Source organism: Mustela lutreola, chromosome 1 (genome assembly GCF_030435805.1).
Source record: "Mustela lutreola isolate mMusLut2 chromosome 1, mMusLut2.pri, whole genome shotgun sequence".
Classification (NCBI taxonomy): domain Eukaryota; kingdom Metazoa; phylum Chordata; class Mammalia; order Carnivora; family Mustelidae; genus Mustela; species Mustela lutreola.
In genome coordinates this window covers 277,990,552-278,006,062 of record NC_081290.1, presented here as the reverse complement: position 1 = coordinate 278,006,062, position 15,511 = coordinate 277,990,552, and the positions used below count along the sequence as shown (strand labels likewise).

At 43.3% G+C, this 15,511-nt stretch overlaps 1 protein-coding gene across 1 annotated transcript; it reads left to right on the top strand.

Annotated features, from left to right (window-relative positions):
• Positions 1-12,116: 12,116 nt before the first annotated feature.
• Positions 12,117-13,325, top strand: LOC131822696 (olfactory receptor 5B21). The gene has a single exon (XM_059158982.1). The coding sequence runs from the start codon at positions 12,120-12,122 to the stop codon at positions 13,068-13,070; it is 951 nt and encodes a 316-aa protein (XP_059014965.1). The 5' UTR covers positions 12,117-12,119; the 3' UTR covers positions 13,071-13,325.
• Positions 13,326-15,511: the final 2,186 nt, after the last annotated feature.

Here is a 15,511-nt window from a genome sequence, read left to right as displayed (position 1 = left end):
GCTTGGGTTTTGACCATGTGTTCAATCATTCCGTGAACATGAACATCTCTTTTGAGATGTTTTATGGAAAGGAAAGTTGCATTAGAGAAGAAGCTGTGAGGGTAACCAGAGTGGAGAAGTGTTTTCTGGATGTTTGTGTGCTGAGAGGATGAGGATTGTGGCCATGGGGAAGCTGGAGCTTAAGGTGAAGATTATGATGGTTGTGAAGATTTAGGATGAAAATTTGATTAAATCAGGTTCTGAAGGAGACAGATGAGGTGGAGGCAAGAGCCCAGATGAGAGCATTATCCTTAGGAATGAAGACGGTCCATCTTCTACGTGCTTATATATGCAAATGCACTGTGATACAGAGACTGGAGGTTGGTTTCCTTTTCAAAGATGGGAAATATATTTCACGGCACCGATTTAAACTGTTTTTTAAATTTTTTTTTTATTTTTCACTAACAAAAAAGCCTTCAAGGTTTACAAACTTACAAAGAGATGATTTTCCATTTTTATCCTTCCCCCCTTTTTAAAGTAGGGTCCATGCCTAACGTGGGGCTTGAACTTGTGACCCTGAGATCAAGAGTCTCATTCTTTACCTACTGAGCCAGCCAGGTGCCCCTTTCTATTTTTTTTTTAAGATTTTATTTATTTGACAGACAAAGATCACAAGTAGGCAGAGAGAGGAGGGAAGCAGGCTCCTTGCGGAGCAGAGAGCCCTAGGCAGAACCCTGGGATCATGACCAGAGCCGAAAGCAGAGGCTTTAATCCACTGAGCCACCTCGGTGCCCCGCCCCTTTCTATTTTTATTCCTAATGAGAATCACACAGTCCTTTTAAAAAACTACCATGTTTGGTGAGTTAAGGACAAATACATTTTTCATAAGTGAGCTCCTCAAGTGACATTTCTGTGTCTAGATCTCTTATCCAACTTACTAAACAGAGAATCCAGTGGGATTTACATAATTCAGTAGGCCCACACTGTCTACAGGCACTATTCTAGGTTCCAGAAGGTAGCCTAAGAAGCGTAAGACAGACTCTCTCTTCTCAGGGAGCTTACAGTCTAGAAAATGTTGGTCGCACATTCAGTCCTAATATGAGCTTGTCGACACAGGATAATTTCTTCTCTAACGAAAAGGTTGTGAAAGACACAGAGACGTTGGATGGGAGAAGTGAAAGCAGAAAACTTCCTTGACTTACAGTAGGATTATGTCTGGATAAACCCAGCTTAAGTTGACAATATAGTAAATGTATGAAAGACAGCTAACCTACCAAAGATCACCGCTTCACCTAGCCTCCCTTACCTGTGCTCAGACACTGACTTTAGCCCCAAGTTGAGCAAAATTATCTTACACAAAGCCTACCTTATAATAAGTGTTGCCAGTCTGGTGTAATATGTTCAATTCTATACTGAGAGTGGAAGACGGGATGGTTGTGTGGGTAGAGAATAACCCTTCTGTGTGCATGTATTGGTGGTTGACACTTGTGATGGCAGGGCTGACTGGGAGCTGCGACTTTCTGCCCCAGCCCCACATCCTGAGAGAGGATTGTAGTGCATATCACTGGCCCCGGGAAAAGATAATTATTTCAAATTCGAAGTACACCTTCAACTGAACATGTATCACTTTCATACTGTCATAAAGTAAAAAAAAAAATTATAAATTGAGCCATCATAAGTTGGGGACTGTCTGACTTCTGGGTAAGGAAACACAAGGAGACAGAAGATGTATAGAACTGAATATTATAAGGCACTTTGGGTAAGTGCTATAAATAGAAGGCCACATAGATTTTCCATAACGGCAGAGAAAAACTTCATGGTGGAGATGGCTTTAATTTGAACCTATAAGTGAAAGAGATAAAACTGAGCATCCCAACCAGAGGGAAAAGCACGAAGTAAGGCAAAGGGGGAAATGTGCTGGTGTGGGAGGTGGAGAAAGGAAATTGTCTGTTGAGGATCACCTTTGGGCCACATGCTGTGGTAGCCGATTTGGGGTTTGTGAGGAAAAAAGGTAGAATACACAGTGGTTATGAATCAAGCTGGAAAGGTTGGCTGGGTCTAGTTTGCTTTGAATATCAGGTATTCTGATATATCAGGTATATCTTTTTGGTAGCAGGTGAGCCATCATGGTTTTTGAATATGGTGGATTGAAGAGAGTGGGAAGCAGCAGGGGGGGTGGCGGGGGCGGGGATGGGGGGAGGGGCTGGCCATGCTCGAGCTGAGGTTCCAAGCTTCCCATCCACGCTCCGTTGTCCCACTGGGTTTTAGTTATAAAGCACAGATTCGGAAGATGAAATTACCAGTAATTTGAAGATGGGAACTGTATCTTCCCAAACCCCAAGAATGGGACCCTTCCTAGCACAGGGCCCTGCATGACTGCACTGGATGTGTGTCTGTGAAGTGGGCTCTGGAGCGACCTTTAAGAATATTGTTTCAGGGGATGCCTGGGTGGGTCAGTGGGTTAAAGCCTCTGCCTTCGGCTCAGGTCATGATCCCAGGGTCAGCAGGGAGCCTGCTTCCCTTCCTCTCTCTCTCTGCCTGCCTCTCTATCTACTTGTGATCTCTCTCTCTCTGTTAAATAAATAAATAAATAAATAAATAATCTAAAAAAAAATATATTGTTTCAGGGCACCTGGGTGGCTCAGTGGGTTAAACCTCTGCCTTCAGCTCAGGTTATGATCTCAGGGTCCTGGGATGGAGCCCTGCATCGGGCTCTGCTTGGTGGGGAGCCTGCTTCCCTCCTCTCTCTCTGCCTGTCTCTCTGCCTACTTGTGCTCTCTCTCTGTGTGTCAAATAAATAAGTAAATAAATAAAATCTTAAAAAAAAAAAAGAATATCGTTTCAGTGGAAGGGGTGCGTTAGTGGAGGCTACAGTGGGAGGACAGAATGGAAGATGAGGTAGACCACCCTTGCTAATTTTGATGGTAGAGACCCTGGGATAGCCCTGGGTATGTTAGGGTGGGAGAAAGCCTTTTGAGAGTTCTGGGGGAAGTGATGGGTGACTTGGGAATGTTTGTGGACCAATAAGATAGGAGCGAGTATGGGAGGGCATAGAGAATGGGCATTAACGGCTATAGTGAGATCTCACAAAAGGAAGTGGAGGCAGGATCAACAGTATGTGAGTGGCGTGAACCACCTGAAAAGAGAGGAATGAAGCTTTAAGCTAGAAAGGCAGAAGGAGACAGGATGGATTCAAGGTGTGGCCAAGGAGAACCTAATATCAGAGGGCCCTCAGTAAAGGAGGGGGAAATGTCATCCTCGGAGAACGTTGGTACTTGAGTGGGGCTCAGGAACGTCTGTGGAGTCAATGGATGCACACGAGCCCTGGGTTTACGTGATGCTGCTAATCAGCAGCTTGGGCTTTAGGCAAATCACTTCACCTCTGCGAGTCTGTTTACTCCTGGAGAAAATTAGATGTTTCCAAAATAACACACATTTATACGGTGCTTAGTATTCTGAGTACTTTGCATCTATTAACTTAATTAATTCTCACAACAACCCTGTAATGAGAAAGCGACGAATGGAGAGGCTAACTGACTATGAGCGCTCCAGGCATTAGTGGGGAGCACGGGGATTCGAACCCACGCGGCAGTGTCTTGTGTACCATGCACCCAGTGATCTCTGTGTTCGTCAGAGGTGCTGACATATGCTGTGTCCATGAAATTAACTTTTTAGCCAGACTAGTAGCTTCTTGATTCTAACTTAATGAAGACCAGTTCTCCTCTTTCCCATCCGGCACCGCTAGGGTTGGCTCAGCACACAGAAGGCATGAAACGGTCGCGAGGTGGCAGCATTAACTCAAAGATGGGTAGAGAGACACCGTGGGCTGGGCTTGAACTAGCCCCCAACTCAGAATCGGCCCCTTTCTTGCCCTTCGTTTTTCTGAATCTCTAGGATATAACTACTTGGGTGTGAAGTCACTATTTAGTCTTGTGAGGAAACCAACTGTTGAAGGAGCCAGAGAAGTCAAAGCCGAAGTATTCCCTGGACCTCAAGGGTCTTCCAGAGGGAAAATGAAGAAGGCACGTCCAGTGCTGTGAGAAGCTGATGAGATCCCGTATCTGAGGTGAGCGGCACATTCTAGGTTTCTCAATCACCCCTACCCAGGACCATTCCACTTCACCATGTTAATAGTCTTCATTTTCAGCGATGTAATTTTTAAAAATATTAAACACCGATAAAAGAGAGTATTAAATTATTTTATAGAGCCAGGTGTTTGGGCTAGATTGCTCCAGTTGTTAGTTCTGGTCCTAGAGGTGAAGTTTTCTCCGTTTTCCTCCTCCCCACTTCTGTCTTCTCTTCCATTTCTTCTCCTTCCTTTTGTCTTCCTCTCCCTCCTCTTCCTCCTCCTCTTCTCCTCCTCCTCGCTCTCCCCTTCCTCCCCCTTCTTCCTTGTCCTCCTTTCTCTCCACCCCCTCTTCCCCATCTTTCCCTTCCTCCCCCTCTTCCTCCTTGTCCTCCCTCCCTTTCTCCCTCTTGTCCCCACTGCTGGGCTCCATCTCCTCCTCCTTCTTGCTCTTCTTCTTTCTTCTCTTTCTTTTCCATCTCTTCCTCTTCCTCTCTCTATTTTCCCCTTGGTTGCTGCATTGGTCAAATAATATAATAAGGAGGACATCTAGTCTTCAGAGTTGGATGTGTGGCTCAGGAGGTTAGAGGCTACACAATTCCCAGAGTGGTGCAAAAACTCCTTGGTCTAATTTGACTTAACTTGCCACCTGTTTGGCCCTTTTCTTTCTTTCTCTCTCTCTTTCTTTCTTTCTTTCTTTCTTTCCTTCTTTCTTCTTTCTTTCTTTCTTTCTTCTTTCTTTTTTTCTTTCTCTTTCTTTCCTTCTTTCTTCTTTCTTTTTTTCTTTCTCTTTCTTTCTTTCTTTCTTCCTCTCATTTCTTTCTATTAATAAAAAATATTTTTTAATTGTTCTAGCAGGAAATTTTTCCATGAAAGTATTTTCATGGAAAAAAAAGAAAAGTACATAAGCTTTGCAGATGTAGCCAACTTTCCTGGAACAGGCCTTTGTGAGACGCTATGAGAAATAGGACCTTTTCCCAGATTCTGAGAACATGCCGGCTCTTCCATACTGCCATACAGCAGAGTGTAAAAGCACAGAGACTCTGAGTCCAACAGACTTCAGCATGTTCTCACTGGAACTGTAAGACCCTCCAGGTTTGTCTGACATATTCTGGTTCAAAAACCAGTCATTTCTCCGTGGAGCCCAGGTTCCTTTTCTTAGAAAACATGATTAGAAAAAACAAGACCTGGACACCAGGCCGAAGTTTTCATATCTGTAAAACTGGAAAGGAAATGCATTTCTTATAGACGTGTGTGAACTTTCAGTGAAAAACATACGTGTGTAAAACGGCCTGAATCATAGGAAGCACCAATTATCTGAAAATCCAGGAGGTGCTGTAATAGAATCGTTCACTTCCTACAAGCTGCATGTGAAAGCTCTTGAAAACCAGATTGATTGGTTGGCGGTGGGGGGGGGGGTTCCTGAAAGAAAGCTCCTCTGGAACTCAGTACTTTGATCCGAGCTGAGTTTAGGTAAAGTCGGGGATTCTGATGTTTACCATCTCTAGTTGGCATTTAAAAAGTTCTCCGCATTTAGTCTTAGAGATGGAGCCAAATCCCAGTACCCACAAGAAATCTGCAGGCTGAAGTAGGGACAGTTAGACCTTCCAGCTCCTTTGAGGACATTTTTGGTGGAACTTGAGATCAATAGTTTTCACCTGTGCTTGAAGAACTGGGGCTCCCCCTGGACCTGAAGCCTCTTCCATATTATGCCAATGTTTCATTCCCCCAGGAAAGTGGTGTTTTGATTGCTTGTTTGCAAGACACTAAGCCCTGGGTTGGGACTGAGGCCTTGGGGAACACCCCTCCAAAGGATCCCGAATCTGCCTGGCTGCCAGCTCCTGCTTGGCTCCCGCCCCCTCCCAGTTTGGGATGACTCACTTGGGCTCTGAAAGAAACTAAAACCAGCCCAACTGCCTTTACACTTTTACCATGTAGCCTGAGGAAATCTTTTACTATTTGAAATCTGAGGTTCTCAGAGGCGAAACAGCTCTGCTTTTCCATTTCAGATTCAAAAAGTCTGGTACTTGCAGGCAATTAGTTCTGAAGTGAGATCTCGTAATTCCCCAGGAACCAGGTATGTTTTCCCTGACCTTTTCTAAAGCAGCATTCTTCACACTGGGAGTGAAAATAATGGGTTTGTTTAGGAGAAAAGGGCTCAGAAGTAGGTATAAAAAAATGACTCAATTCTATTTTCTTATCCTCCTCTGCCACAGCTTATAAAAAATGGAGCCGAGTGAGCCTCCCATAGGTAATTTTGGCTCATCTTGTCTTAAACAGGAACTGACTTAGTCATTGCCAGATAGAATACGGATACCAATTGGTGTTAATAAACCCCAGAAGCCATGTTTGTATGACTGACCAACAGTTTAACAGAAAAAGAATTAATTGGTTTGTGTTGAGGAACCACCATGGACCACAGAGTGACTGGATTTTTCCATATTTGATCTGACTGAATCCTTCATTGATAGAGGGAACATGACTTGCCTACGGTTGCCAAGACAGTAAAACAATAAAACCATTATTCTTTTCTTCTTTTAAAATTTATTTATTTGTTTGACAGAGAGGGAGACAGTGAGAGAGACAATACAAGCAGGGAGAGTGGGAGAGGGATAAGCAGGCTTCCCGCTGAGCAGGAAGGGCTGAGCAGGGAGCCTGATGTGGTACTTGATCCTAGGACTCTGGGATCATGAACTTAGCCGAAGGCTAAGTGACTGACCCACCAGGTGCCCCTAAAACTATTATTCCAACTCACTTGTTGAACTTCTAGTCCATTCATTCATTCAACAAATATACGAGTGTACCATGTGCCTGGCACCAGTCTAGACAGTGAATAATGTACACCAAATAATGTACACGTTTGTACACTGATGTACAAAATGGGAACAGACCTTTTCTCTTCATGAAATCCAGTCCAGTCCCTTTCCATTGAGAACCTTCTTTGGAACTTCCCAAATGGGATGTCATGGTCAGGGGTAGGTCTTCAAACCCCTCTAGAAACAACTGTGATGAAACTTTTATTTCCAGACTCTCTATCTTGGTGATTTAAGCTTCTGAAATTCCTTAAGTCTTAATGTTTTTCAGTTTTCAACACATTTTCTTATTTCTTAAATAAAGCAGTCTATCCCATAGTATCTTCAAATATTTAAAAATGTCATTATTCTTTCAAGGCTCCTTCTGATATCTACTTTAGACCTTTTCAGGACTTGAGAAAAAGAAATACCGTGGCAGGAACACCACGGGGTTTGGATTCAGGCCTTGAAACCCTGCAGCGATGACATTGGGCAAAGGAAACCTTCAGATTTCTCTTTGCTGCTCTGGATCCAGACACATTCATCCACAGTGACTGTGATGCATAATGGAAAGGGTTGTCCATCTTGAGAACATAGAAAATGCCTCGAATATTAATTGCTAACATAGGAAGTTGGCCATCCGGGACAGCTCAGTAGAGGGAGTGTGTGACAACTCTAGCTTAATTGAATATAATTGAGGGGTCAGTTCTACCCAAGGAAATTGATCAAGCAAACGTTTTGAGAAGGTGTTTTGGAATAGAATTCAGGATCCATGCTTCAGCTGCCTTTCATTCTTGGACTTTTCCCAGGTTGTTTATCCTCTCTTGGGTTGGGGAAGAGGTCAGTTTATGAGATATGAGGGTGACCTTCTTGTTAGTCAGAGGATCCCAGTGCTTAATAAGTGGTTGTCCCTTCCTGGTCTCCCCCCACCAAAGATCAGCAACATTTAGCTGGTGCTCCATACCTTGAACTAGCCACTTGATCTCCCCAAGTCTTAGTTTCTTAGTGTATATATTTATACATAGATACAGGCATTTATGTGTGTGTGTGTGTGTGTACGTGCACTGTAAGATGTATAGTATATATGACTGATGGAATTGTGGTTAAATGTAGAACTGATCAATAGAGTTTATGAATTCTAGAAGAGTGATTCTTAAGTGAGGACATTATTGCTCCTCCCCCCCAACCCCAGGTAACATTCGAGACAGTTGGGAGTGTTTGGAGACATTGTTGGTTGTCACAACCAGTGGGTAGAGGTCAGAGATACTGCTCCCCCCACAACCTCCTCCTACCAGCAGCTAAAGAATTGTTCAGTCCATAAGGTCAATAGTGCCCAGGTTGAGAAATCCTGCTCTGGGGCATTGCATCAATACTGCAATTAAGTAATTATGTGATCAAGGGGACATCACATACCTCAGGTTTTAATACATAAGATCACGAAATCGCCTATCACAGATGACAGGATACTGTAACTGCAAAATTACATGGAACAAGCACATGACAAAAGTCAAGAGGAAAAAAAAAAATCAAAGAACTGGATCAATGTAATGGAAAGAGCACCAGTTTGAAAAGTTAGCTGGTACATTATAGGATGGGAATCTATCAACAAGCAAAAGAGGCTGAAAAAGATACAATTATAAGATTTATCCTGAGGAAAAGCAAAGGAAGGAGGAGTCCTGTGCAGGGGTATTCAATGGAACGTTGTTTGTAAAGGGGAAACACTGGAAAGTGAGGAGTGGAAGAGGGATGCTGGTTTGTGTCTAGTAGGGTTTCACTGGCTGGCTGAGCCCGTTCTTGTGACACCAGCACAGCACTGGTGCATGAAACCCTCGCCCAGCAGGGCAGGCTTGGCGGTCTCCTTGTTTGATGCTGTAAGAAAGGCTCCTCGTGGTGAGCATAGGATATTGTACAGAATTGTTGAATTACTATGGTGTACACCTGAAACTGGTGTATTAACTATTACCCCCCCCCCCCCACTGATGACTGCAGCTGCTTTCTAAGTAAGCCAAGGTCAAGCACAGTTGAGACATTTCCCCCTTCTCATCCCTGTTTCTCCCTTCTTCTCCTTCCTCTGCACTTTCTCTGTCTCCCTTGTCTGAGCCCTTCCTCTGCTCTATTTCCAGGGACAGGAAAAGAGCATAATGGCCTCAGGCTGAGGGAAAATAAAAAACAGCGAGAGAGACAGTGCATTCGAACGCGGACACAAGCCCTTCTCCAGGTCTGCGGGCTCCATTTGCACTGTTGTTTCTGAATATTTTTCATACCACAAGCCTAAGCTAATATTTTGGCAGGAAACATGGGTCCAGATAGACGAGAGAACAATAAGCAATTTGTTGTGGAGTTAGGTAGCATGAAAAATGTTGAAATACTTTGCTGTTGATGTTCTGTCCCATTCATCAAGTATTTATCTCTGTGTGCCAAGGGGCCACAGTAGACTGGGTGGGCCAGAGCCTGTGAAGACAAAGGTCCCGAGAGGCTTTGAGCAAGTCATGGAACTGGGTGGTTGCCCAGCTAATTGTGTGATAAGCAAGCCAGACTCTCAAGCTTTGAGAGAACAGGAAGAGAGGACTTAATAGTAGCCAGCTTCAGTCACAAAGATTTCTTTTTTTAAATTTATCTAAATTCAATTTAGTTAACATATAGTGTAGTATTAGTTTCAGGAGTAGAATCTAGTGATTCATCACGTACATCCAGCACGCAGTGCTTATCGCAAGTCCCCTCCTTAATGCTCACCGCCCAATTTAGCCCATCCCCCCACCTGCCTCCCCTCCAGCAACCCTCAGTTTGTTCCTAGAGTCAAAAGTCTCTAATAGTTTGCCTCCCTCTCTCTTTTTATCTTATTTTATTTTTCCTTCCCTTCCCCTATGTTCCTCTGTTTTTGTTTCTTAAATTCCACGTGAGTGAAATCACATGGCATTTGTCTTTCTCTGACTAACTTCTTTTGCTTAGCATAATACCCTCTAGTTCCATCCATGTTATTGCCTGGGGCAAGATTTCATCCTTTTTTGACAGCTGAGTAATATTCCATTGCATATATAGACCACATCTTCTTTATCCATATTTCTGTCCATGGACATCTGGGCTCTTTCCATAGTTTGGCTATTATGGACATTGCTGCTATAAGCTTTGGGGTGTGTGTGCCCCTTCAAATCACTATTTTTATATCCTTTGGATAAACACCTAGTAGTACAATTGCTGAGTCATAGGGTAGTTCTGTTTTTAACTTTCTGAGGAACCTCCCTCCTGTTTTCCAGAGAAGCTGCACCAACTTGCATTCCCACCAATACTGTAAGAGGGCTCCCCTTTTTCCGCATCCTCACTAACATCTGTTGTTTCCTGAGTTGATAATAAAAATTTGTGATTTCTGACAGCAGGTGAGGACATCCATATCTCCACATAAATATGTAAATATCAACTGAATTGCTTTTGAAGAATAAAATCAGAAAGACATTAAAGGTTGTGATTAACACCTCTGGACTTAACATCAGGCAGACCCAAATTTTCATTTTGCTTCCAACACTTATTAGTTATGTGACTTTGGACAATAGTTACTACTATTACTGTAGTAGCTCTCCAGTCCCATCTAAAAGCTACTAGATATTAAGAGCAGACAGTAGCCAGAAAAAGGGAGAGCAAGCATAAAATATACTGCCAAGTGGAAATAATCTAAGAGAGAAAAATGCTCTATCTTGGAGCACTGTTTATAAAGGTGAAAAACCAGAATTGAGGGAGTAGGGTGTTATCATTATGCAGTTTCTCATTGTGTAAAGTGAGGAAAATTATAGGATCAAACCTGAAGAATTAAATGAGTTCACTGTGAGTAAAGCCTGGCATAGAGTGACCAGTGTTGTGATTTCTGTGATTAGTACCATTTAGTTATACATGCATGGAAAATGTTAGGAAATCTCTTTGGAGGTGATGTTCTTGGGAGTGGAATAAGAAGATGAGAAATGAGGGATTTTTATTTTTTACTTCTTACTATTCTCTTTTTGATTTTTTTAAAAAATTTTTATTTTTTATTTTTTATAAACATATAATATATTTTTATCCCCAGGGGTACAGGTCTGTGAATCGCCAGGTTTACACACTTCACAGCACTTACCAAAGCACATACCCTCCCCAATGACCATAACCTCACCCCCCTTTCCCAACCCCCTCCCCCCCAGCAACCCTCAGTTTGTTTTGTGAGATTAAGAGTCACTTATGGTTTGTCTCTCTCCCAATCCCATCTTGTTTCATTTATTCTTCTCCTACCCTCTTAAGCCCCCATGTTGCATCACCACTTCCTCATATCAGGGAGATCATATGATAGTTGTCTTTCTCCGCTTGATAGATGCTGGTGAGGATGCGGAGAAAGGGGAAACCTCCTACATTGTTGGTGAGAATGCAAGCTGGTGCAACCACTCTGGAAAATAGCATGGAGGTTCCTCAAAATGTTGAAAATAGAACTGTCTCTTTTTGATTTTTTAAAAAAGATTTTTATTTGTTTGTTTTAGAGAGACAGAGGGTGTGCGAGGTGGGGTAGGAGCAGAGGGAGAGGGGAAGGGGAGGCAGACTCCTCTCTGAGTGGGGAGCCTTGAAGATGTAGGGCTTGGCTCAATCCCAGGACACTAAGATCTTGACCTGAGCCAAAACCAAGAGTAGATGCTTAACTGACTGAGCCAACCAGGTGCCCCTCTCTTTTTGATCTTTAAAAATGGAATAAATAAAATCTTAAAAACTGGGACACCTGCGTGGCTCAGTTGGTTGGACGACTGCCTTCACCTCAGGTCATGATCCCGGAGTCACGGGATTGAGTCCCGCATCGGGCTCCCAGCTCCACGGGGAGTCTGCTTCTCTCTCTGACCTTCTCCTCGCTCATGTTCTCTCTCACTGTCTCTCTCTCAATAAATAAATAAAATCTTTAAAAAAAAAAACCACGTTACTGGACTTATCATAATTTGTTTTATCTGATGTAAGCAGTCAGGATAATTCAAGCTCTGAATGTATGGGACTTTGGATTCAGGACCTTTGATTTTGACCCCTGCTGGTTAGGTTATTTTGGTCAATATTAAGCTCCTCAAACCTTAACTGTCTCATCTGTAAAATGGGTATAGCAGCACCTATCTCATAGGGTTCAAAGCTATAATATAATGGAAGGGTTTTGCATGTGCCTTTTACATTGTCAACACATACTGGTTTACTATTTTCATACCATCCCATTATCCATTATCCAGCCTATACTTTCTTGTCATTTTCATTGACTCTTCTTTAATCACCAGATGAAATTCAAGTTGACCTCAATGGAAAATAGCACAGAAGCTACAGAGTTCATCCTCTTGGGGTTAACAGAAGACCCTAATCTGCAGGTCCCCCTCCTCCTGGTATTTTTGTTCATCTACCTCATCACTCTGGTTGGGAATGGGGGGATGATGGTGATCATCCACTCTGACCCCCACCTCCACACCCCGATGTATTTCTTCCTTGGTAACCTTTCCTTCGTAGACCTGGGTTACTCATCAGCTGTAGCCCCTAAAACAGTGACTGCCCTGCAGTCAGGGAACAAAGTCATCTCCTACAATGGCTGTGCTGCCCAGTTCTTCTTCTTTGTGGGTTTTGCCACTGTCGAGTGTTACCTCCTGGCCTGCATGGCCTATGACCGCCATGCAGCCGTATGCCGGCCTCTTCATTATGCCACCACCATGACAGCAGGTGTGTGTGCCCTCCTGACTGCGGGCTCCTACGTCTGTGGCTTCCTCAATGCTTCCATTCACACAGCAAACACCTTTAGACTCTCGTTCTGTGCTTCTCACAAGATTAATCATTTTTTCTGCGACATTCCTCCACTCTTGGCTCTCTCGTGTTCCAACACACGCATCAGCAACTTGGCTGTCTTCTGTGTGGTGGGCTTCAATGTCTTTTTCACCCTCCTGGTCATCCTCATCTCTTATCTCTTCATCTACATTGCCATTCAAAGGATGCATTCTGCTGAAGGACAGAAGAAAGCCTTCTCCACCTGTGCCTCCCACCTCACTGCCGTAACCATCTTCTATGGAACTATCATCTTCATGTACCTACAGCCCAGCTCCAGCCAGTCCATGGACACTGACAAAATTGCTTCTGTGTTTTACTCGGTGGTGATCCCCATGCTGAACCCCTTGATCTACAGCCTTAGGAACAAAGAAGTGAAGAATGCTCTCTGGAAAGTACTCAACAAACTTAATCCCCAGTCGGTGAGTATGAGTAGGAAGTAGGCAGGTGATGGAGGAATAAACCTTCCCCCAGACCTCAATGCCATCACGACTTCTGAGGTGTGGTTATGTCTGCTACTTGGAGAAATCACGAAAGCAGCACTTGGAAATGTCTCACTCAGGAAGATAATCTTATGTTTAGTGAATAATGACATTGGATATTTAAAAACCTTCTTGCAGTAGTTTCTTGATATGACTCGACGCAAAAAAATCAAAGCATAAACTGAATCCACTGAATTTCCCCTCCCTATTTTTAATTGGAAGAAATTTTCACTCTCTATTAAAATTTGTGTTCAGGATCACATCTTCATCATATAACACTTAGTTGAAATGCACAGCATTATGCTTTCCATCTTTGGTCCATATGTTTGAAAGTTAAAATTTCTAATGCAGATAAAAGATGTTTTAATATTTTCAATAATGACTCTAGAAGGTTTTAACTTGAAGGACAGGGCACTGCTCCCAGCGTCAGATGCCTCTTCAATCCTTCAAACCCCCCAGCCCACATTCCTCCTCACCTGTTGGTTGAGCACCTTTGTATATTTCAGCTCTTTCTATTAATGTTTTGGGACAACTTTGGTAGAAAACAATAAGCCACCTTTGTATGCAACAGTTTCAGTAGATAAATTGTTTAAACTTTAACCCAAATCAACAACATATCTTTCTTTAGAGAGCTTGCACTCTGTTCCCTGCTTTTGGCCTTTGTCTAACATAATTACCAAAGCTTGTGGAAGGTTTGGAGGAAAAAGCATTTTTTTCCCCGATGGGCTATGAAAGAGGAGATTTGCCTTCTGAATTAAATGCTTGCATTTCTCAGCACCCTTAAGTTTGGTGAATCTATTATGAGTACACATAATAGCTTTCTGTGCCCTCTTGGCTTCTGTTTTTTCAATAATTCAGTTCACCTCTGGATCCTTCTTGCATTGCAATGTTCTGTAATTAGATGCTTTAAGAATAAAAAAGACTGTAGAAATTTACTTCCTGAATAGGAACAGCACAATGATGGACACCCAAGTCCACCTTCGGATCTGGTTTTGTGTACTGGATGGTATCTGTGAATGTGTGTGTGTGGGGGGGGTGGAGTGGTGGGGATTAATTTTACTCCCCACATATCAATGGCTTGATGGTATTTATAGCCACAGTTAGTCTAAGTCACTACATATTTCATGACATCAAGCTCAAAGTCAACAAAACAAGAATTTATATTTTAAGTGCAAAAACCTCCTCGGTGGCCTGGATCAGGGAGTTCAGAAATCAAATTTGTTTTGAGATTATCAGGCTCATTAGGCACAGGGCAGTCTTTGTCTGAGGACAGTGGATCATGGAGCTTGTGGAGAGAAGAGCGAAGAGGGAGTTTTTGGAACAGAAGCTGACCTATAGGAGAAGTTTCCTCTGACACATGGACACTGCCACCCAGTGAGACCAGGAACTTCTCCTGGATCCAAGGCTTTGACAGCCTAGACCTCTTGCTACCCCCCTGTAGCAGGGTGGCCTCCTGAGCAACACACAGAAGAACTATCACTAAAAGTCAGCATCTGCTTCACATGGGAGCCTTCTCAGTGACTTACAGAAGTCACAGAGCTCATGGGTATCCAGACTGGGACGCAAGTCTGGGAGCAGCTATCCCAGCAGGGAGGACATTTTGGTCTGAGCTCAGCTTCATTTCCTACTGGATCCATATAATTGACTTCTTTCTTTTCATCTTCTTTCTGTTCCTCCTTTTCTACGTCCCCTTTCCAGGCTCCTCTTCTTCCCCTTTCTTTTCTTCTCACCCTTCTCTCTCCACAACCCAAGCAAAAACTTGCCTCACCACGAAACCATTCAGTCCCTATGAAAAATCAGATTGTACAGTTTGTGTATCATAGTTGTTATGGTACCTAGGAAGACATATTTCTGGGTGTGTTTCTTCGTGCTCCCACACCCCATTGTGGCAGAAGCATGTGTGGTTCTTCTGAGAGCTAAAGGCCTGATGCCTCTATATTTCCCTTTCTTGTTGAAGCCGCCCACCCCACCACTCCCCGAACCAGTGTGACAGTTGACTGCCAATGGGTATAAGAGAGTACTCGTTCTGTCAAGAGCTGGATGAAAATCCGTTCTCGTCTTATCAACTGGACCTCAAGAAAGCCACTTAATCTATTTGACCTCAACATCAAGGTTGAACTGTGAAGATGACAAAATCAAGTATCCGAATGTGCCAGCATAACGAATGCATATTCCATACAGCAAAGACGCCTGTGCTGGTTCTCACTTGGCTTGTCCTTGTGCTCTCCACTTTTGGCTTCTGAGCTCCCTCCTTCTCTCCACCCCATCCAAGTCCAAGTTTTTATTTCGAGCCATTGCTTAACTTCCTTTCTTCCAAGCTCCCAGTTCTACACCAGACACATTTCAAGCTGACATTACATGAGTATTCATGTACAGAAACTACTCAGAAGGAGACGGCTTGT

Coding starts and splice junctions, on each gene's coding strand:
- LOC131822696 (XM_059158982.1), top strand. CDS start 12,120: ATGGAAAATAGCACAGAAGCTACAGAGTTCATCCTCTTGGGGTTAACA.